The sequence below is a fragment of the Dermacentor andersoni genome, chromosome 2 (genome assembly GCF_023375885.2).
Source record: "Dermacentor andersoni chromosome 2, qqDerAnde1_hic_scaffold, whole genome shotgun sequence".
Taxonomy (NCBI): domain Eukaryota; kingdom Metazoa; phylum Arthropoda; class Arachnida; order Ixodida; family Ixodidae; genus Dermacentor; species Dermacentor andersoni.
In genome coordinates this window covers 160,893,032-160,916,921 of record NC_092815.1, presented here as the reverse complement: position 1 = coordinate 160,916,921, position 23,890 = coordinate 160,893,032, and the positions used below count along the sequence as shown (strand labels likewise).

The 23,890-nt window shown below is 47.2% G+C and overlaps 1 protein-coding gene across 3 annotated transcripts; it reads left to right on the top strand.

Moving 5' to 3' along the window:
• Positions 1–1,294: 1,294 nt before the first annotated feature.
• On the top strand, positions 1,295–16,810 carry LOC126540087 (uncharacterized). 3 transcript variants are annotated; one of them, XM_055076076.2, is made up of 7 exons: positions 1,295–1,461; positions 2,113–3,120; positions 5,943–6,053; positions 7,716–9,409; positions 10,530–10,619; positions 12,567–12,785; positions 16,058–16,810. In XM_055076076.2, exons 2-4 carry the CDS (start codon positions 2,124–2,126, stop codon positions 7,865–7,867), a joined length of 1,260 nt encoding a protein of 419 aa, XP_054932051.1. In that variant the 5' UTR covers positions 1,295–1,461; positions 2,113–2,123; the 3' UTR covers positions 7,868–9,409; positions 10,530–10,619; positions 12,567–12,785; positions 16,058–16,810. The 3 variants fall into 3 exon arrangements, with proteins under 3 accessions (XP_054932051.1, XP_054932050.1, XP_050042840.1); XM_055076075.2 differs by lacking the exon at positions 10,530–10,619; XM_050186883.3 differs by having other exon boundaries at positions 10,530–12,785.
• Positions 16,811–23,890: the final 7,080 nt, after the last annotated feature.

Genomic DNA, 23,890 nt, shown 5'->3' with positions numbered 1-23,890 from the left:
AGCCATTCATTGGCTTACATGGCGGACAGATCCAGGGAAAACAGGGGGAAGGCGGTAGGTGTAAATTCAAGACGATGAGCAAAACGAGAACAAGGTGAAAGCTGGAGAGAGCTGCACAATTGCACGTGAGCAAGAATGAAAGCCAAATGACGCGAGACATTATCGTAGCGCGTCATTTAGGCTTTCATTCTTGCTCACGTGCAGTTGTGCAGTTCTCTCTCCTGCTTTCACCTTGTTCTCGTTTTGCTCATTGTCGTGACGGGCAGACGTAATTTTGAAGCAATCTAATTTTGAAAAATCGCGAGCATCAATGGCGGGCGCATGCTGCTAGCCACGCCGCCGAGCAAGCTCGAGACATCGAACGTGTGTGTAACCTCATTAGGGATTACAAAGACGTAACAAATAATTGAAAAAGACTTTAATACACCGTCAGAATTAACCCAGTGATAAACACCGGGGCCGCACGTTCAAGCTTCGCTGGTTGACCATCTGTACGGAGTGCTTGGGCGGTGAATTGTTTTACAAGTGGTTCCTTGTGTGGGGCAATTCTTGCTCTCCAATTTTTCGATTAAATATTTAATTACGATAAATCGGCTGAGGTGGCATGAGCAAGCAAAAATAGGAAAGCCTGTATAGCCCTACTACTGCACACGTTTCCTCTAGGCACCGCACATGATGGTCACCACCCTTCTTCGACTAAGACTCTCGGCACAGCATACTGTTTCATGAGCTACCTGAGCGTGAAGCTACCTGCTTGTGAATTAGTAAATGTTCACCTTGGTTTCTTTAGGTTACCTGCTCATTTTCATTCGTTAACTGTGCATTATGAGTGCTGTGTTATACCAAAGACGCATGCGTTTTCTCCACTTGGAACGTAATGGAATTACGTTCCAAGTGGAACACGCATGGAAGACACTCTCTGCGGCGTGACACCACCTGACGGCGACAACAAAAAATTGGAAAAGCGCACATTATCTCTTTATTTTAACTCTTTGCTTCTGCGAAACTATGCCACGCACGATGTGGCTTACATTAAGCCCATAGGAAAACGTGACTACGTTTTCTTGCGCGCAGACCACCTTTCCGTCGAGTTTCCAAGCGTCCTGCTCAGCTATCATCTTGTTTGGACAGGAAAGGAGCCTGCAGCGTTTTTGTCTTCCAAACTCTCTTCGCGAAGCCCTCGCTTTTGACGTCTTTGTCAGAACTGGAACGAGACTTAAGATGGCCGTTATCCACTTATCCGTCTACTTAGCCTTCTGCGTTAGAACACAGCTTTTATTTTAAATGTACCACCCGCTTCTTGACCAATGCCCCATTGTAGGTGTTGTGGGTATGTGTCATCATCTGGAAGCAAGGATCATCATCATCATTCCACGCGAATGTGCGTGCTCTGACCCTCGTGAGTCAGTAGCCTCGGTGAATTCGAATCGGCTGGACGCCTCGAAGGACATCGGTAGCCCTGTGAGTATATCGAAAGCCACGTGTCCTCGCTATTTCGCTAGACGCGATGCTAACTGCCTGACCCAGCTATTCAGAATATCTTACCCGTTAGTGATGGCTCGAACCTCTCCCTGTGAAGCTCGCTGGAGGCTTCGCTTCCGGGCAGCTTCGTTTTATTTCCCTTAGGTTATTTGCTTAAGTGTACAGCTCCACCCCGCGAAATTAGGGTCGTATTTTGTAACGAGTCCCTTCATTTTTCTATATTTTACTTTTGCTTACATGTCGATTCTCCTTCCTTTTTTTTTTTTTTTTGACGTGATCAGATTTGCTTTGAGCTGCGGTCTTGCCAACATCTTCATCCCGTCAGAGTGGAGCTGTGACTGAAGGGCCATAATGTCACGAATTCATTTAAGCTTTCCAGCTTCCCAAAGCCGCACTTGGTATGAGACATTTTAGCGGAGCTCCGGAACAAGTTTGGCTGCTTGCATGTCGTTATTTACGCTCACTTCAAAATAACATAACGGAATTCCGTCTCGAGTCCAAAACTATGACGAGCACGAAGAGAAATTCTTGTCTTAGCTCTTGGAGGTAGCTGGCAAGCGCTATGATGGCGAATACATAACGCATTTCGGCTCGCTTTCTACCAAACAGCGTTTTTCCTGTACCTTTTAGTGTGCAAGACGATGACTTACCCGACGGCGCCAGGCAACCAGACATACGAGACAGCTGCCGAAGGGCAAAGCTATCCTTTTCGCAACCAGGGCTACCAAGCATCGGGTATGCAGTGGCAGGTACCGCAGCAGGGCTACGCGGCCGTCCATAACGCCCCGCAGGCGGCCGCCATCCGACATCAACAGCAGCAGCGAGTACCGGGCACGCAGCGGCAGATACCGCAGCAGGCATATGCGGCTGTCCAGAACGCCCCGCAGCCGGTTGACATCCAAGAGCAACAACAGGAGCAAGTACCGGGCACGCAGCGGCAGGTACCGCAGCAGGGCCACGCGGCCGTCCATAACGCCCCGCAGGCGGCTGCCATCCAACAGCAACAGCAGCAGCGAGTACCGGGCACGCGGCGCCACGCACCGCAGAAGGGCTACGCGGCCTTTCAGAATGCACCGCAGGTGCCTGCCATCCAACAGCAACAGCACCAGCAAGTACCGGGCACGCAGCGGCAGGTATCACAGCAGGGCTACATTGCCGTCCAGAACCTCCTGCAGGCGGCTGACATCCAACAGAAAGATCCGCAGCAAGTACTGGGCACGCAGCGGCAGATACCGCAGCAGAGCTACGCGGCCGTCCAGAATGCCCCGCAAGCGGTTGATATCCAACCGCAACAGCTGTACGTAATGACGAACCAGGGATACTACCCGAGCACGATGGCTGCCGCCTACCAGGCGGCCGCGGCGCTTCAGCCGCAGCAACAGCAGAAACAACAGCAACAGAAGCAGGAGCAACAGGTGCAGCTGCAGCCACAGCAGTATGCGCGCCAGGCCCAGGCCTGGCAGAACTACCCGGCGCAGGCCTACGCCGTGCCGCAGGCCAACCAGGCGGCTTACCAGCAGTCGCTGGCCTACCTGGGTTCCAAAAGCTACACAGGAGCACAGATTGGTGCTTCGGTTTCCCCGCTGAACGGAGCGGCGAGCTACTCGGCTGGCTGGCCCAGCGCAGCTGCTTCTGCCGGTGCGTATACAAAAAGCCAAATAACCAGGCCAGACCACAGGAAGCAGTAGCGTGCGGTACTGCACATTGACAGTGACTACTGGTGCTCCCGCGGCTGTAATATAGGCTAGAAATTCCTCGTTCTTAGCCAAATGTTAACGCCATGTTAAATGTCATTTTCATCCACTGCTTCATCAAGTTTTCAGGCTTTGTAACGCAAGAATAATATGCGCTGACACCGTTAATGTTAGACACGTTGACTCTCGAGATTAAACCAGTCGTTCAACACTAACCAGTAAGTCTTTTGTTTTCAATAAGGGAAATATAAGCAGTTTCGCTCGAAGGGCGAAGCATTCACGGTGATAGCAGCATTTAGCGTCGCGCTTGAGCTCCTGCGTCGGTTTTTCTATAACAATACACCGGGACATGTCAGCGCAACGCAGCACGCGAGCAAAGTCAGCACCTCCTATAGAGTGTGTGGCAATTGTACTGCTGCGAACCAGAAACAGCCCCCTGGCAACTACTACGCGTCTCACAACGATGGCGTTATGAAGAGTGCCACCAGCGGCGTACCAGGCGTCGCACCTCTATGATGCACGATACAAGACCGACGGAAAGCCGCCGGCGTTTCTCAGCGCCCGATCGCAGGATTAGATAGTTTTATAGCTTGATGTTCACTGCCTGTTCCACTCTGATTAGTATATGGATACAGCCGGGGCCCTATAACGTAAAACAATTCCAATATGTTTTTATTCCAATCTCCTGACGTCAAATTTGCGTAACCGCCGACGCAAGCATCGGGTGGTCACCCGCAAAGTTGCCTAAACAGACCAATCAAACGCTCTCCTCGTTCATAGGAGGTCACTTTTGTTTGCTTGAAAAATGAACAACATTGCCTACACTGAGCGGCTTCTCTTATCTAATTGGCTCACAAGAGGCGAGGAGCCGCTCAAGTGCAGAGGGATTCGATGGGGCCGAGCCACTGCACTGACAATCGATAACCTGATGAAGAGGGTGGTGCCAGCGTCTGCGATTGGTCCGCTTTCCCTTACTTAGCTTGCGGTGGCTCGTCGACAATCGCGGCGGTATGCAACTGAAGCTAAAAGATGACGCTAAAACGGATCCGCAGCAAAGAAAAGTTGGCAGAACGAGGTCGTAAACGTAACGAAAGTGCTCGAAAACGTTACACGGCCACACAAAAGGTTTTATTACACGCAAGTAAACCCATGCTCTCCGGCAGATGCGAGTAGCCAGTCCCTGAGCCATCGGTGGCAGCCATCTTTTATTGAACATGGCAGCCTGCGGCTACTCACAAGAAAATTCAGTTTTGTTCGGCGTATTAATGCATTTTTAACGCGTACACGTCATTTAGACGCGGTGAGTTCTTGCGGTTTTGTGACGTCACTTGACAGGCAAGTGAAGTGGGTGCAGCCAGAAAACTTTTGACCGATAGCCCAGGCCTAATGGCGAAAAGGCGTCGAATCAGAAATAACTTTTTTTCTTTTGTTCGGTCAAATCATGCATAATCAGTGTGTACACGTCATCTCACATGGGGAGCTATCGTGCTTTTCGTGACGTCGCGTGAAAGACAGGTGAAGTGGAGGTACGTGTTCCAAAAAAGTTTGACCAATCGCGGAGGTCTGCTTTCAGAAATGGAATAGGAAAGTTTGGAATAGTTTTACGTTATAGCGCCCCTGTTCAGCAGGAATGATAGGGCGCTATAACGTAAAACTACTTTCCGGAGTGTGGCTACTTTTCAGAATAGAGAGGGTGTTCCAGTTACGTTTGTGCTTGAATGCGTAAAACAGCTGCTTCTTAAAAAAGTAACTTAAACGCCAATGCATTTCGTCTGGCACTTCGAAAGTTAATGTCTAGGAACTGGTGCTGTCCAAACAATTCGTTCCAAGTGGATACGCAGTGCGAAGTCAGCGGCTATAATTCGTAGATAGAAATATGTGTCGTAAATCAATTAATATAAAGGTAACTAGCGTAATTACGTTTGTTATTCAATTGAACGTTTTGGTTTCTCGTAGAAGTAATGATCGCCTCATCGAGTAATTTAAATCAAGGGTTATAATTGTGCTATCTGTCATAGGCAATCTTTGAAAAATTTGGTGCAGCTAAACAAAGCATCCTGTATATAACAGCTTCGGACGCACGTCGATTACAGCTTGACTGAACATAGCCAACCTGCCAACCATGACTCAAAGGAATCGAGTTTTAAGATCAAAATTTTTATTTCAACTAATCGAGGAACATTGCAGCATAGACGTTTCCCAAATACTTTTTCGACGGGCTATGCTACAAAGACATACACTAATGATCACCCCCTTCACCAGCCGTAACAACTGTTTTAATTACTCCTTTTTCCCCGGGACGATAACCAAATGGAACCAACTATCAGATGATGTAGTTTTGCAGCCTTCTTTCATGATGTTTTTGTCTCATATTACCTATTGATGTATTTTGTTGTAGTTGCACTGGATGCGCATTTCTATTGCATGCTGCCCTGTATGTTATTTTATTTTATTTTTGCCTGAGTAGTCACGTCATCAAAATTGTATCCTCACCCAGCGAAAATCCTATTATGGGATTGCGGTACTTGAAAATAAATAAAATGAGATAACACAGCAAACTGCTTCGTGAAAAGGGTCAATAGCGGCAATTGCCAAACGTCAACCAGAGGCAGTGAGCGCGCAGGACCGCTAGCCGACTCGACTGATCATTGCGCTCTCGCTGTGATGATCTTGGCACGAAAAGGCTCCTACAGCCAGGCCGACGCTTGTGCTTTCCTTAGAGGATCCACATGCAACGTCGAGATGGTTTGTTCGGTACATGTGCAGACAAGCAGTCAAAAAGTCCATGGGCCACGTACCAGCAGGCGACGGGGGCGCGGCCTTCTCGGTGTCCCTCTCCGCAGAACGGCGACGCCGGTCGCCAAAATTACTACTACGGTGAGTGCCACGGGTCTCCTCCTCAGTGCTAAACAGAGCGAAAGGCGAAGACAGCGGGCGCGCATGCGGACAATAACTCGGAGAGCGATGCGCCAACTTTCCCAGATGGGAAGTTTTGGCCAAGTTTCACATATACGCTGTAGATGTGGCCAGTTTCTGTGTGCAGAATAGCCCGTGCATAGCGTGCGCCCTTTACGGCAGGATCTGCAGAAGTCATTTCCGTGGAGTCTTATAGTTGTAGTATAATAAACCGTCGCAGACGCTACGAAGCTGCCACCCCCTTCTTGCCTAAACGCAATCTGTTAGCGCGATCCCAGAAAATCCGGCGTCGGTGTCACGCGTCCGTTCCGAACTACACATATGGGCACTAAACTAGTTCTATCGCTAAGAGAGAGAGAGAGAGCAAATGATGAATGAAAGGCAGAGAGGTTAACCACAACTGAGCCTGGTTGGCTACCCTACACTGCGGGCTGACACGCAGTTCTATCGCTAAATTTGCTCATATGTTGTCTAACGTTCTTTACAAAGTTATTCAACGGAATTTTGAAAATGGCAGCGCAATTTGATCTTCTCAGACAAAAATATCAAAGGTTCGAAACAATAACAGAAGACCGGCCTACGCAAGAGGCCGCGTTTCTACCAGAGAGCTCGCCCCCTTCGTGCGTAGATTTCGCCGTCAGCGTTTCCCGATAAACATTACGGTTACATAAGCTACGATGCCCGGAAGCGTGAGAAGCAGTCAGATATCTTTAAATGCTATCGCGTTCAACTCTTAAAGGCGAAGCTTAAGCATCGTCCAGATTTTATGTAAAGGTGCCGATTTTTAAGGGAGTTACTCTTTCGTGCGGGATTTTAACATTCTTGTGTGCAATTGTGCGCAATCCTTGCAGCAAACATCTGCTCTGCGCAGTCTACCCCGCTCGCTGCCATGCCGATGCTATAATGTTGTTTCAGGGTAGCAATTTATCGAGTACGTCGATGAAATATACGCAAACACAAGCGCAATTTGCCGCACATGTTTTAATTTTTTTCGGTGTTTCGGGGCCATTTGGAGGTTTGCGCTGCTTTTGAGTCACAGTGCTGTTAGGGTGTTGGCCAGGTCTTTCTGGCTTGGAAAGTTTGCGCCAGGTCACTGGTAGCGCTGTCACCACTGTGATGTCCAATAGTAGCTTAATGTCTACGGACTGCAGGACCTTAGCGAAGTTTCATGTTTCCGCAGTTCTGACCCGCAGCGTGGTATTCAGATTTTATGCCTGTAATCGTATGTGCGAACAAGATATTGTGGACAGTTTTACTGGCTTTGGCAAAAAAGTGCTCATAACCTTGTTCTCTTCAATCCCGCGGTCCGTGAAATTTTGACGCCAACTGAACGCTACAGCAGCGGCGCGGCATCAGTAAGCAGTAGCTCGTCTCTACAAGTACCGAGGAAATGCTTTTGAATAAGCGTTTGCTAACGGTGGCCTTTCAGTGGCCAAGGTTTGTGAATACATTCGCTGTAATATAGCTCGCGACGCCAAGCTGTTTAGCATCCACTAAGAAATCGCTTACTAGCAGCTGCAGTATTATGGGCCTTAGTCAGAACATAACTCTCTGACAGACTTGTCGCGTACAGTGGCCGCGGTCGAGCGTAAGAGTAAACTCATCTTTGAACGGGTCTTGCAGGCAACAGCTACCCAAGTGCAAGCGAATACCCTTCAGTCTACGGGATTTACACCGTCTCCACTCCAGACGGCTACCAGAGGCCGAGCTACGGACAGGGATACGGACGACCGCGTGTCTGCCAAGCGCAGTCCCGTTATCCCCAAGGTCGCTAGCCTGCGGCGCCACAGCGCGAATACGGTCATCAGCCGCCGCTGCTGCAGAGACGTGGGCGAACGGAACGACACGAGCTTCAAGGGTCGTCAAGCTAAATTATTAAAGTAGTATTTCCGAGGCGCACAAGGGCGCAGGTTTCCGTGGGAGAGAGGCGCCTAACAACAGGCACGTGTGACGTCATCGATTTTAATGCATCTCGTATTCGGGTCGTTTTGGAGCAGTAAACGTTTTTGAAGCTCCTCGTGTTCACTCAATTGCTCCTTCAGACTACAGTGGAGCCTATCTTTACCGTTAGAAAATCAACTATAGGCGCAAGGACACGCCCTCAAAATCTATGACGTCGCAGCAAGCAGGTGCCGGAACCTCAAGGCGGCGTCGCCACCCGACTTTGGTTTTGGCCTCTTTACTGACTTAGCGGGCCTCCTCAGACGGCACTTTTTCGTCATTATAAAGCCTAACGTACTAACACGACTGAACTTTTTTTTTTCTTTTTGTAGTGTCCCTTTAAAACACCTGCGGCCGAATTCACAAAGGTTCGTAAGTGCCGTTCACCATTGGCCGGCCGCCTTCGCTAATGTGTTTCACATCACAATTGCCCCGAATTTGCTCTTACGCACTCTTCTAGCGTAAAAAGAAGGTTTCGCGAATATGGACCCTGCATGGTGTACGCCGAAAGGTCCTCGCTATGTTTACTTTGCTCACGTCTCGTGTCGCTACGCAAAAATAAACATTTCTGTCGGATAATCTGCGTTGCCGGCGACCATGCACGCCAACCCCTGCACTACAACTGGCGGATCTGCGAGTTCGACGGTGCGCCCACGCGCCCTCGCATATGTGTAGCCGGCGGCGGGAGATCCTCGTCGTCCCACGCGATTCCTTGGCGCAATAAGTCGCGCTCGCGCGCGTACCTACATGCGTCCCCCCGCCGCATAGTGTGCGTGTGTATTTGTGCTGTGTACATGCGTCAGTGTGCGTGCGCGCGCGTGTAGGCGTGTTTGCCTCTCTCCTTGCCCGCTGGTCTTTGCGCGAGCTTGTGTTCGTGGCACGGCGGGCGCTTAGCTTACGCGACGTATACGTCGCATATAGCAGTCTTGGTGGACTGAGGGTTCGCGTTTGCTTTTTGTTTTTTTGTTTTCTTGCTCTCTTACTCTCCCTCTCTCTCTCTGCATACATGATTGCGGCACTCGTCAAATTTTGTCTTCGCTTTTTGTTTGCTTCGGAGGTCTCGGTCCAAACATGAAGGGAGGAGAAATGCGTGCCACGCCTGTAGGAGGAAAGGTGATGCGCGGCGGCTGAAAGCTGCAGGAGTAGGAAGTTCGATCAGTGGGCAACACCCGTCCCGTGGGGGCACGTCCGACGGGCTGCTCTTTTTTGGTGGCTCGATCTTTCTTGAACAGCGGACACGACTGTGGTGTATATTCCTGACGACGTTTCGGCTGTCTGCGCAGTTTGGAGCGACGTCCTATTGTCGTAGTGCCCGCAGTGACTATGAAGTAGCGATTTCAAACATTCCGGCAAAAGCACCTCGTGCGACATAGTTTGTGAGTATTATTCAATTTTCTGTAGCTGACTGTGGGATGTGTTAGTGCTGATTCGTAGGTCGGGTGCGGCAGTATGACGTCACATTCATCACCGTCACCTTAATCCCTCTCCACTGCAGGAAAAACGTCTATTCCAAAGATCTTCGATTTCCCGCCTTGTTACACATCTTTGTAGGCGTCCGCCGTCCTGGACTGCGCTTCCCTTTCCGTGGCACCAATTCTTAACTCTGTTATATACTATAGTAGACCAGCAGTTATCTGCCCTACGCATTTACGCTGATATTGATGGTGATTTAATGCATAGCCAGCTCAACTCCATTCCTTCCTCTGAATCTCGGGTAGAGTATTTTCTACCCCCCCTTTGCTCTATAATCCACACCGTTTCATTTCTCGGAACGTTACACCTGCCATTTCTCGCTCCATCGCTCGTTGCGCGGTGCCTAACTTCTCTTGCTTTTATGTCAACCTTCAAGTTTCTGCCTAATATACAAGTACCGTTAGAATTTACTGAGCACGTAATTTTTGTTTAAAGGATAACAGTAAGTTCCCACTTTAAAGAATTGCAAAGGGACACTGAAGCAGAATCTCGGTGCCGCGCTCAGCGCGACAGATAGCTGTTCCGTCACCGGGCTTTTGCAACGACTGGCGGTAAGACCCGTTTCTACGACTCGTATAGTAACCGCTATGGTAACCTAGCTTGAAGCCCGTTGGATAGACAGTTTCTTCTGTTATTACATGGTAAGGAGCTTTTGCTGCGTAAAGCGAAACAAAAACTCATCACGGGGGCAAAGAGACGCTCTATTTCAAACTGAGTTCTGCTATTTGTTTTTGAGCTACTTTCAGGGTTCACCATGCGGCGTGAGCAGGAGAACGTCTTATACGTTACGCTATACTTCGCTCATATGGCTAACGTTCACACGCATAAACACGCGTTATCGTTGGGGTTTGTCTGTGTTCGCCTACACGCAGAAATGTGGTCGCCTGAAATAGGTAGCTGAGACACCAACTTTGTCTCACTATTCAAGGGTTTCAAAATAATGTATCTAATATAACTCGAACGTTAGATGCTTTGGATGTGTTGGCAATACCAAGAAGATGTTTTTTTTTTTTTTTCTCCTAGACAGCGATTCTGACTTATGCCGCCCGGCCTTGTTGTATAGTCTGTGGCAAGAACTAGCACAGAACACACGGTGACAGCACAGGCCTACAAGTTAAGTCTTTCTTTATTTTTATTTTTAGTTTTATCTTCTTATTCATTTACGGAGGCGCCACGCACTAATCCTGTCAGACACTTGGAGAAGCATCAATTTTGCAAACAATTAATTCATCACAATTTTTTAAGCAGTATTTCCGAAGCAATGTTCAGTGCACATAAATGTTCTTAGATAACCTGGGGTGTTGAGCTTCTGCTGGCACACCGCGGCTCTGGAGCGTTCCTTTTCGTTATTTATTACCGCGGAATGAAAAATTCTGAATATTTGTTAGATTTTAGGCCCCAGAGGAAGATCATATAAGCCGCACGTTTATATTTTCTATAAGTGCGTTATAGCACTTCTACCCGCAGCTCCACCAAATATGTTACGTGCACATGGGAAGAAGGCAGACGAGAAGCTATATACAAGTGTATCTATATACAATTGAATGCGCTGTGCATGGCCAAATGGCAACAGCCCGCTCTATAGCCTCCATTCGTAGTCGTCGTCTAAACACCACTGGCCCATTCGTCATCACAAATACTGGTCCGTATCAATAATTTGGACTATTTGCTGATTTACAGGGCATCACTCGACAGATGTCAATTTTACCCAAAGTATCCCCGCAATTCTGTACCCCGTGACTACGCGGCCGCGCGAAGTGGCGTTAGCGCCTTCAAACGCATTTACGACAAACTATCGATTTTCCCCGCAGGTCGCAAGTATACGGTATGAATAGGCCGTAATTGGCAGTGATGGATGCCGGACGACGGCTCGGGTCGTCATTTCTTCTCTCGGCAAAACGTGCTCGAAAGTTGCTGTTTGTGTGCTTTCTTAGCTGATTTTTTATGTGATACCAGTCCGCGCAGCTTTCACCGTTCTTCTTCAAGATGCCTTTATATGCAACAGGAAGAAGACATCTCGTGAGCTCTCAATTCTTGGCTCGCATCTCCTTTCGCTTGACAAAACGTGCACCTGTGTGTTCTTACTGGAACAGCTATTGCGCATGCCGTGGAATTCTAGAATGCATGATGGGTACTTCTTTCGAGCTCTTATTCAACGCGTCAATAGCTTGCGCCCTTGTGATACAGTGGGACTCGTAAATATTTCCGTAGACGGGACATTCATGTCGAGAATCGGAAAGCTGGGAACCACGTCTTTTTTTTTTACGCCATCGCGCGCGTCTCTTTCCTCGGAGCGAGCGTTTCGGCTTTTCCTAGATTTTTGGTTACGAGCCGCCCTTTGAAAACACTGACCCCTTCTCGACAACTGAAATTCTTTAACGTTCCTAACACATTGTTCGGTGTGTATTTTTTAGCAAACTAAACTCATCGTTCCTGGACTTTCCCGTTTCATGACGAAGTGTTTTGCTTGCTTTGTGCGTGCTTGTGGGTGCGCACGCACGCGTGAAGGCGTATGAATGTGTGTTCTTTAGTGCGATCTCGTAATAACGCGGGTCTTAAGGCCTACGTCATCGTGACGATAAGTAGAAAACCGGGGTATATACCCGTTAAACAGCTTGTCAGACTTCCTAGTTGTTCGTCGGTTGATCCTCAAGGATAGGACGCCTTCATACCCAGACTCACCCCTTCGACTCCACGTTCCAAATAGGCTATACATGCACACACCTGTACGCGCACTATGCGCACGTGCCAAGAATCGGATGGTACGAGGAGTCAAAAATAAAAAGATAATTTTGACGCAAGAAAAAATGAAACGAAATAATTAAATTAGGGAGTATTCGATACACACGTAGTAATAACTAAATAAGTCGCACTGTATGTGCGCACTGAGTTGTGATGGCAACGTGATTCGTCTTCTTTCTTTCTATAAAACACGCAAGTGCAAGTATACCGTAATCAGCCGTTAGAGGTTGCAAATCTCAAATTCGGTCGCCTACCAATATCAGGGCCACCGGGCCGTTTAAGCAAGCTTTGCCTGTCCCCTTGTCATATTCTTTGCAGCTTGTGCCTCTCAGTACCCGTTCGTCCTGCGTTGGACAGCATCATCGCCATCGTTGCTGCGCAACCAGCCATTAGCCTAAAGACCGCCGAATACTGCCGCCTGTGAAGCCGCACCACACGACTGGGGTGGGGCCCACGTGCCCGCGCAGGGTCCAGTTGTCCCCGCCGGCGCTCACACAGCCACCGCCGACGTCATGACATCGCGGACGAGCAGCAACGGTACGTTCTCACGAGACCGAAGAAGTGCAAAGGGGTGGACAAATATGAATGGCGCGCAATGTATCGCAGAAGGTGCCTACAGCATAGAGGCGTATACCTGCGCAATCCAGAAGCTAAACATTGCGACAGAGTTGACTGCTTGGTTGGCTTAATTGCTTGCTTGGAGACATTGGAGCGAAGTCTTCTTTTTTTTCCCCTCTTCCTTCGACTTCTCCACTGCTGCTGCTGTCGCTGTCTTGCACGCCGTGTCAGGAGGAAGTTCAGAGCATGCATATGGCAGGAGTGTGGCAGAGAAGAAAGGCGACGCGGGAAACGCGTTTGTACCTTTCTATCGCGTGTGCCACAATTCTATCTGAGGTTTCCTAGGTGTCGCCACAATAGCATCATGGCAGCTGTAGTTATCTGTGACCCCCGCAAAAGCATTGCTGAAACTGCAGCGCTTACCCTTGTAGTAACGCGCAACCGTCCAGAGGTAGACAGAATGGTAGAGAGGAGGCTGGGAATTTGTAGTATCGACGCAGTCATGAAACGGGTGAATAACAGCCTTTTCACTCTTCACTCGCACCTTCTATACATGGGGGAGGGCAGGAGATGGAAACGGCGACGTAAGAAGGCAAGGAAGCGCGGTTGCGCCCCAACTGGATAAAATTACGGTACGGCACCTTTCTATATTTCTGAAAAATGAACAGTGCAAATTTGCCAAGCGGACAACCGACGCTGAGCGTGCCGAAGCAAAGTCACCCTAAAGCGCTTGAGGCAAGCCGTTTGAGGAAATGACGTTGCTAACCTTCTCGGAGGTTATGAACAATGGCGCACAACACCTCAAGCAAACAAGTCTCGCGATGTGTTCTGCGCAGACGAGCAGCATTGGTGCACACGAGGCTACTTTTAACATCTACTCACCAGTCTCGTATCGCAACTAAACGAACGCTGAAGCAATTAAGCTTTCACCTTAAGCATCATCGCGGATTATCGTCAATCAAAGCAAGCACCACAGAAAGCTTCGCTTACGTGGATTCCCACAGCGCGTGGGATCCACACGACTCATTTGAGCTGCATGACCTCGCGAAAGAGTCGCGTATAGTGCAACTATATATATATATATATATATATATATATATATATATATATATATATATATATATATATATATATATATATATATATATATATATATATATATATATATATATATTCGAAGAAGCCAGCAAACACTAACAACTGGGCAATAATATTGCCCAGTTGCCTTCACCCAGTAAGATCACGTTCTCGTGACGCCTGCGGCAAAACGAACGTTCCACGTCCGCCGCCAAGCTCTGTGAGTGGTGGCGCTGGGTAACACTCCCAGGGTTCTACTAGGAACACATAAATACCCAAGATAGCGGAGGGGGAAACGGCGCCACGGTAGCTCAATTGGTAGAGCATCGCACGCGAAATGCGAAGGTTGTGGGTTCGGTTCCCACCTGCGGCAAGTTGTTTTTTCATCCACTTTAATTTCCATTAACTTATCGTTTCTTTATTTCATTTATTAAGGAAAAGTAATTTCACCTATGTTGTCAGTGTTTGTTGGCTTCTTAGACTAATAAAGGTCGGGCCCATCGGTTAACTCCCTTTCTTCTCGTATATATATATATATATATATATATATATATATATATATATATATATATATATATATATATGCAGTCATCGACGCCCTTTATGGTGGTAAAGTAAGGAACGTAGTACAAGCCATGCAAAACTCATCGCACATACTGCGTGCGGGCATCGTATATACATGGCGCCTTTCTGTATTGCGAATAACCACCAAGGCACTAATTCCAAGACGTTTCGTTAGTATGTACCGTCTGCCATTGGCTGGCCGCCTTTGCTAATATATCCAGCATCAGGATTAGCTGGAATTTTCTCTGATGAAAAACTCTAGCGCAAGAGCTTTTTTGTGAATACGGGCCCAGATACGAAACGGGATAAGTAACAGATGGTGTCGGCGCTAACTGCAAACAGGAGGAAGCGCGTACACCATAACGTTTGGCGTTATACGAGTCTGTTCACGCAGTATTGAGATGGTTCCGTTAACGACGTCGCCTTCGAAGAAAACAGCGTGCATCAAAAGAATCTATAGAATGAAATGTGGACACCTGCACTGCTATAGCTTACGAGGGACTATAGAATAGCAGGTGAATTGGCGGCTGTGGACGTCACAAAGCATCGTACTACACGGACTAGCTTTCGATTACGCTTTTGTACAGTGCTGAGCATTGTGCCGGCAGTCAAGGCTTTCTTGATGAAGCGCGTATAATAAAACGTCATCAAAACGACCCTAAAGGTATATGTCAAGAAACTGGGCTCATATTCACAAAAACGTTCTTAAGCTGGAACTTTTCCTAAGAGCAGATGCTAGCCATTAGGGATGCCGGACATAGCATTAGCGAAAGCAAGCAGCCAATGACAAAGAGTACTTACGAACGAAAAGCTTCGTGAATTTGGCCCCTGTTCTCTTATATAGAGGGAAAGTTCCTCCAAGTTGCACATAAAGCTGCAGAGATGTAGCCACTTTATGTTTGAGCCAGATATGCGCTTAAGTTATGTTCGACAAAGTGGTATCTTGCTGTGCTCGTTTGTTTTCATATTTGCTGCTTCTCTTTCTCCAAAGACAGTCTCGCGTAGAGAGTAGCACCGTCCGGAGACGCTACAGCCGCCGAGAAGTCGTTATATTCGGTCAATTTTGGGGCGTCTTGACACCACCCGTCTCCATGCTCGGTAGCGATGAAAGTTCCTTTTTCATGATCCAGCATGACGAGTCCCCCGCAGTCAATGTAGCTGTGAAATGCTGCGAGTGGAGCATCGGCATGAAATATTCTTTACGACATTTTGTCATATTTTTCTTACTCTGGTCGAGGTTACATGTACTGTACGCCCGATAACCGGATTTAAGAACTGCTTTGGTTCAATATTATGATGTTGCGGTGCGGGTGAAGTTAAAAAATGTCACCAACTGTATACGGAGGTGAATAGCCCATGCAATAACCCTACTCAAATCACGCTTCAGATCTAAACACATGAAGCATTTCTACCAGTGTATCCCTTGACGTCCCAAAAACCGCACAGTTGTACTGGTTCTCCACTATAGCGCAAGCCTTAGCATATGTTGGCTCAATCTACTACGAGAAATATCCGCGCAAGGTGTTCGGGTCCATATACCAACGCGTGGTGCAAATCTATCGCCGTCTATCGCCGCGTGACTAACATTCCGTGCCGTCGCCGTTTCGCAGGCACCCCCGTGGACGAGGTCGAGGAAGTGTTTCGGGTACTGCGCGGCCAGGAGCGCGTGGTGGGCGTAATCGCCACCACGGCCGACGGGGCGCCGATCAAGTCGACGCTCGAGGACGCCGCCGAGACCAGCCGGTACGCGCAGCTCGCGGCGGGCCTCTGCGACCAGGCCAGGAGCGCCATGAGCGACGCGGGTCCCGGCGAGGAGCCGACGTTCTTCAAGATGAAGACCCGCCACCACGAAGTCATCATCTCGCCAAGCAAGAGGTACACGCTCGTCGTGCTCACCGAAGTCCCACAGCCGCCACCCACCGAGGCCGGACAATGAGGAAGTGGACAACGCTGCCTCGCAAGATCGTTATGGACTATACCTGCGTGCGCCGTGTAGTTGCCGCGTGAAATTGAGTGATTCAGCAAAATTACAAAGCCACGGCAGATTCATCACTTTTGCTGCGTGCGCGAGTGAAGACGGTGCTTTTGCGGTTTAACTACAAAGCCGTAGTCGGGAGACGACACCGTCGAGGGTCTCGAAACAGGCGTGCGGCGAGAAGCGATGCGAAAATAGAAAATTCAGCATATCGCACGAGCAGCTGAGTGAGGCGCACCTTTCTTCCGTGCGATGTCTTCGCATCTTTCGCATCACATGGCGCATCACAAAAGTCGAAACACATACTCATGCGCTTAGTAGGTAACATGACACTCAATACGTTACCAGCTCTTATAGCTGCCACAGTAAAATTATTCTCATTGTGCGAGTATGTGTCCGCCTAGTTGAAGCCTCATATATGTTGTTACAAGCCTGTTAGAAGCGAGTGCCACATTACACGCACCGTACGGCCCGTTATAGAGCCGTAAAGATTACAATGTGAACGATCGGCTCCGTTTTGTGCAGTGTTGTATACGAGAGTAAGTGTAGAGTTGAAGCGCAAATTGTTACAGGGGACAGGGAACCATAGACATAGACACAATTTTGCCTGTACAACACGCTGTCTACATTGTAAGGCACACAACACGGCTGGCGTGTTGTGTGCCTTATAACACGACTGTCGTGCCAACAGTCGCGTTGTATACGGTTTTATATGGACAGCGTTGCTAGAGTTGAAACCCTACCGACTGACTCCAAATATTCATCATTTATCTTGATCGCTGCGTGTGCGCTACCCGGAGGAATTACACGGGCGGTGCTGCTAACCGGAGTCATGCGGGCAAATTTAGTAACTGCGAGTGCACGTCGCCACAGGAAGTGTCCCTTTCGAGCTGCTGGGCTAGAAAAGAAAGTGCCTTTTGGAATCGATGGCAGTTTCGATACGTAAATCAGCCAGCGCTTGATATACTTATATACTTATTTTAGCCTACATTTGCGAAATAACATTCGCACGATCAGTTGTCCCGAGTGAAGACCAGACGACGTTGCACCCAACACCAAAGCGACGCGCTGGGCGTTTGTGCGTTCCGACAACGGCTAGTCTCCAGGCTCGTCGAGTAGCAGCTGTTGCAGCGCGGACCTCGAGTCGCAGAGAATCGCCGCGCTGGTGATGTGCGGCGACTCCTCGAGGATGTCCGCAGCGAGGTGAAGTCTCCAGGCCTACACAAAGCGACCCGGATGTCGTTGGCGAAAGAAGGATGGTTGTTTTTACGAGTAGGGGCGGGGCTCAAAACATTTTAAATCAAATAGAAACCGGTTTCGGTATTAGCGCCGCGACCACCCGCTGAGAATTTTTTATTTTTTTATTGAACCCTACAGGCCAAAGAGCATTGTGTAAGGGCTGTTACAAATCAAAATGAACATCGGAGAACAGGGCGCAAACACTATGCATTACGTAATTAGAAAGCATTTTGGCAAGCAGATTTGCCAAATATAAACACAGACAATACAGAATAGCAATACATGACGACGCATACAAAAACATCAAAATTACATGCAAAAAAGAAGGTTAGCATGGTCATAAAATACACATGTATTCTCCTAACAGTACAAGTTAAACAAGTGCTCACGGAAAGAAAAAACGATTTGTTAATGATGCACTCGCACCAGGAAGATCATACATAGTGATATGGCGCGCGGAAGTGCAGATGACTTGAAATCTTTTGTACTTCCGAGAATGCGTAAAAAAAAACATGATTATGCAAATGTCTAGACGTGCGCCGTGGAGTAATAAGTGGCAGGGGCGAAGACCGATCCGCATACACGTGCTTGTGTAACAAGCACAGAAGCGATACTTAAGCGATACTCTTAATATCGCACAGAAGCGATACTCTCAATTTCTAAAGGCGGGAGGACGTTTTCTTTTTCCCATTTCAGACACGCTGGATTGCCGGTTATAGTTGTTGGAGATGAACCTGGCAGCTCTGTTTTGTATTGATTATAATTTTGTGATCAGATAGATCTGGTGCGGTGATCATATCGGAGATGTAAATTGAGACTAGGGGCGTACATAAGTTACGTAGGCTAATTTACGGACATGAGCTGGCGATTTATTCAGGTTCCGGCAGAGATAACCAAGTGAGCGGGATGCTTTAGCACAGACGGAAGTAGTATGGTCGGACCAGGAAAGGTTAGGCGTCAAATGAGTGCCGAGACATTTGCACGCCGAAGTTTCGGACACAGGCAGGTTATTTAAAAATTAAGAGAACTTGGAATTAACGCGTTTACGGCTGAAAGTCATCATATTACATTTGGAGGAGTTGAGCGTCGTGAGCCATTTTTCAGACCACCTACACTCTTAGGCAAAGTTACACCCTTTGGCTTGCCCCTTCTGCCACACAACAATAATCGTTATCTGCCTTGATGCGTTTCCTTTCTTTAACGCTGCGAGCCCGCTACTTTCCAGTAACGAACGGCACGCGCGTTATCAGCATAGAACAGTTTACACCCTTTGCAGTGCCGCTTCTGATAACGCGCGTGCCATTCGTTACCGGAAAGTTCCGGGCTCGCAGCGTTAAAGAAAGGAAACGCATCAAGGCAGATAACGATTATTGTTGTGTGGCAGAAGGGGCAAGCCAAAGGGTGTAACTTTGCCTAAGAGTGTAGAAGTATTATTAAGGTCCAGCAGAAGAAGGTGATGCCCATCACATGATTTTATTTTGCGGTATATTAAACAATCAACAGCAAACAAACGCACACAGGATACTGTATTAGTTGGCAAGTCATTAATATAAATAAGGAACAACAAAGGGCCTATAACACTGCCTTGTGGAACACCCGAGATAACACAAGCAGGTGACGAGGAGTAATGATTAAGAAAGGCAAACTGCACGCGAAAAGAAAGAAAGTTACGAAGCCATAATAATGTTAGGGATTCTAGACGAAGGGCTGACAATTTGGAGATTAGACGGCAATGGGATACACGATCAAACGCCTTCGAAAAATCAAGAAAGATTAAAACCATCTGTTCGTTTTTATCCATATGAAAATTCAGATCGCTTGTTAGCTCGAGCAGTTGTGTGTAACACGAATAACCTTTTCTGAAGCCGTGCTGGTTAGGAAAGAAAAAGTTATTAGACTCAACATGACGGCGAACGTTAGAGGAAACAACGTGCTCGAGTAATTTACAACATATGCATGTGAGCGAGATGGGTCTGTAACTCTCAGGAGAAGCTCTCTCCCCGCTTTTAAAAACTTGAATTATTTTCGCCGTTTTCCACTCTGCGGGGAGTTGACCTGTCTGTAATGATTGCTGAAATATAAGACATTTCGCTTGACATGGGCTTTGTATACTTCAGCACCTTAGAGTTGATGTTATCAATTCCAGACGAAGTAGAAAGGTTGAGGATTGTCGATTAGAAGTCATATGCCTTCAGCAGTTATGGTATTGGGTTCCATATACGGCCAGTCAATTTCGGGGACAAATGGTACGCCGGAATGATCTTCCTTTGTGAAGACAGATGAAAAAAATTCGTTGAACACAGACGGACACCCTACATAAGAAAAGGGCGCGTGTGTGTCCCCGCGTAAAGAAATGTTATTGCTATCTTTTTGCGGCGCAATCGCCTGCCAGAACTTTTTTTTTTGCGTAGATTTTAGCATTGCGGGGGAGATCGTAAGAAAAGTGTTTATCCTTAGAGTCACATATAGGAAGCACGGTATGATTTGGCGCACTCCTTATCATTCATCCAGTCGGACTGATAACATGTCAATAAGGCTTTCTCGTATAAGAAAAAAAAACTTTATTGAAAATAATGGTCCGGCAGCTTTGGTTGTGGTGGCCTCCGGTGGCGGGCGGCATCTTCGGCTTGCCGCACGGCCCAGAGCTGGTCTGCCAACTCTGAACTTTTTGAGAGTCGGCGTTTCGTTTTATTTCTAAGTCTTCTTGAGGATTTGTTAAACCAAGGATTTTACTTTTCATTGCTCACATGGGCTAATGGGACGTGCAAGTCGACCAACTCGCATGTCTTATCCCTGAAAAGAACCCAGTTTTCATTAACCGTTCTAGAAGAAAAGCGTGGCGGAAATGTATGAGGAAAGAAGATTTCAACAGCAGCGTTCATTTGAGAGTAGTTAGCCTTATTGTAGTCACGTATCTTTTTTAATTTTCGCGACAGGAGTGCCTGTGAGCCTTTCCCACTCTTAACTGCATTAACTTGTGATCGCTAAAGTCATCATAATATGCAGTGTCGCCGATGCTATCAGTAACGCTGCTGAGAAAGAGGTCGAAAGTATTCGGGCCACGTGTAGGATCGTTAACAATTTGAGACGGGTTTAAGTACAAAGTCATATTTAGAAAGTCATGGGATGTAGTGTTAGCGGTAGGTAAAGAAGGCCAATCAATATCTGGAAAGCTGAAGTCGCTAAAGAGGTATATGTGGTAACAAGATAGCCGTTTCAATGCTATGGCGGAGATTGTCAACAAAACAATGACTGTGGTCCGGTGGACGCTGACATACACCAATAAGTGCCTTTGTCAAAGACGAGACAAAAGTCCGTCCAGACGATTTCAAGTGGCGAAAGTGTGTCAACTACAAATGACCTAATGTTTTTTTTTTCGTTTTTTTTTACGGCTATCAGAACATTTCCGATTTTCTTTTCTTAGCGGTTATGACTATATATGCAATATGTGTTATTGTCATGAAGAATTTCACTCTTATTTACCTCAGGGTGCAGCCAGGTTTCTGTTAGTATAAGAATATCTGTGTTGTTATCACCAAAGAAAGAACATATTTGTGGTCACGCTGCGGAAGTAAGCTGCGAATATAAGCGAAAGTTACTGATAAAGACGGTACCGATGTATTTCTTCCAGCGAATGTTTGTGTATGCGGGACTGTTTCTCGAGCTAGCTAGCTGCGTGAGACGACGGAATCTGTTCCACCGTCGTAAAGATAAGTCCTGCCATCCATGCGCATTTTGTCAAGAGACAACCTGAACTTATCCTCCGCTTTGGCGTAATGTACGAATATGTTTCTCGCGCCAGCCGTGTGGCAGCAGAAAAATCTTCGCTGATAAGAAAGCCTGAATCTTTACGTTTCCGAGCAGCAGCTAAGATCGTTATTATTGGCCGTTGCTTGTCAGGAGCAAACTTTCCTCTACGGTGGGTTCTTTCGAATTGCGATCCGGTAATTGCAATTGCTAGCTGTTCTGAGCAAAAGTCTTAATTTTGGTTTAAAGACTAGCCAGTCTTCTTTAGGGTCATCACTGATGCCGAAGAACAACAAGTTCGAACAGCAAGTTCGAACACCTAGATTTATTTCCAGCGTTATCGCATCTTGAATGAATAGATTGTAGTTATATTGTGATGTCGGACATAACATTATTATTAGGCGAAACACTGGTTGTAGTGCCGCTGGGGGAAATAATGGTAGTTTCTAGGGCACATACCCTGTCCATCAGACGTTTGATTTCGCTGACAGTGGCTATTTGTTTTTCTTTAACGCCCCTTACTTCATCCAGTAATTCCGCGTGCCCTGCCTGAAGTCTTCTAATCACATCAAGAATAGATGTAAAAGCATTGTCATAAGGATCCGGGTTTTCTCTTCGATATGACCACACAGAATCAGTAAGAAGTCAAGCAATGAAGCGCGAATATGCGACAACAAAAAGTAACCTTTCGTCCTATCGCACAGTTCTGCTGGGTACGACACCGGTACAAAACAGTAGTTAGTGCTTTCAATACAGGCGCAATGGTTCAAGTAACTAACCTGGAAAAGTGAGCATGGGTGAGTACCCCGTTCTGGTAGCGGTGCCGCACCCAAACGAGGCCGGTGAACGTGGACGTTTATATGTCGTGCCGAGTACAAGGTATATATGTAAACTGGTAGCGAAGCCGGCGAAGCTTCCACAGAGACCCACATGTCAAGGAAATGGCGGCTCGTTGCAACCGTCGCCATCTACGTATCGGGTGCACAAGTAACAGCAAGAAAAAAATATAAACAAGTGACGTCACAACCTGAAGCGGCAGCGACGTCAAGATCTTATGGTGCTTGGCGCGAATGTGTGAATTTCTTTAGCGTCCGGCATTTGGACTGCTACGCCAGCAGTTCTTTTTCTTTTGAGGCTGAGCCGAGCTTGCGACTCGCCTCGGTCGAAACGCCAGCATGTCATTAAACTACATGAGTGACGTATGTCATAATGTGATCATGACTAGGATGTTATTGACGGCAATTGCTCCTGCAGGTTCCTTGGGAAGGTGAGCGAATAGGATGGAAATAAATGACTGCCACAGAGGTTTCAAAAGCATGCATCATCACTTTTATTCGTCTAGAATAATGCAACAAATATAACTGACCAAGCAAAACGTGCTTCAATGGATGAAAAGTAATATCGCCAGCGCACAGTCGTTATGTATAGCAACATATGCGAAACATTTTCGCAGAATCAGTCGCAATTCTGTGCGACAGAAGGGTTGAAATTCGGGCCAGTTGGTACATAGTTGAAGGAAAAAAACCAGTCACGAAAGACTAAAGACAAGAGGAAAGGTGAACCTCTCTTCTTGTCTTTTGTGACTGTTTTTTTTTTTTTTTCAACTGTGCGACACCATCTATTCAAATCCAACAGCTATCAGACAACATCACCTCACAGTGTCATTTAGAAAGCATTCGACTTAATAATTTTTCTGCCCATCGGACACTCTGTGCCTTTGTTAAGGAATGAACGAACATAGCGCGACGTTTCTTCGCAGAGCGTTCCGCATTTATCGTCGCGACGAGACACAGCGCGTCGGTTGCCGCAGCGTGAACTTGCACGATAACAAAGATCCTGCACTGACACTTTTCACCAATGAATGCCGTGCGCTAGGTGACGCAAAATTTGAAGTGAAGTGCACGCCATACCCTGAACAAACATGCGAGAAAATAAAAAAAAAGAAAACTAGGATGCAACCTCCGCGTTCCGGTGAGCAACACCGTTCCGCACGACATAGTAGCTGGTGTGGACAGTTCTGCCAACTCTCGCGGTCACCAAGAACGAACTAATAAGTTGTGAAGTAGAAAACATTAACATTTGCTGTTTCAGCACAGCAAAAATATTTGAAATGGAATATGTACTCGTATGACAGTACTCTGATTAAAATTTTTCGAACTTACTTTTTTTTTCAAGTAGGTTTTTTAGTTTGTGTTTGTAGTTTGTGTTGTGCTTGGTAAAACGAACGACAAGAAAGGGGGTTAACCGAGGGGCCCGATTTTTATTACTCATATCGTAAGAAGCCAACAAACACTGACACCAAGGACAACATAGAGGAAATTACCTGTGCCTAATAAATGAAATAAAGAAACGATAAATAAATGGAAATTAAAGTGGATGAAAAAACGTGCCGCAGGTGCGGAACGATCCCACGACCGTCGCATTTCCCGTGCGATGCTCTACCAATTGAGATACCGCGGTGCCATTTCCCCATCCACTTTCT

Excerpts from the sequence above, each read along its gene's own strand:
- LOC126540087 (XM_055076075.2), top strand. The coding sequence starts at position 2,124 with ATGACTTACCCGACGGCGCCAGGCAACCAGACATACGAGACAGCTGCC. Across the intron at positions 3,121-5,942 it reads CAGCGCAGCTGCTTCTGCCG|ACAAGCAGTCAAAAAGTCCA; the intron begins GTGCGTATACAA and ends GTACATGTGCAG. Across the intron at positions 6,054-7,715 it reads TCGCCAAAATTACTACTACG|GCAACAGCTACCCAAGTGCA; the intron begins GTGAGTGCCACG and ends CGGGTCTTGCAG.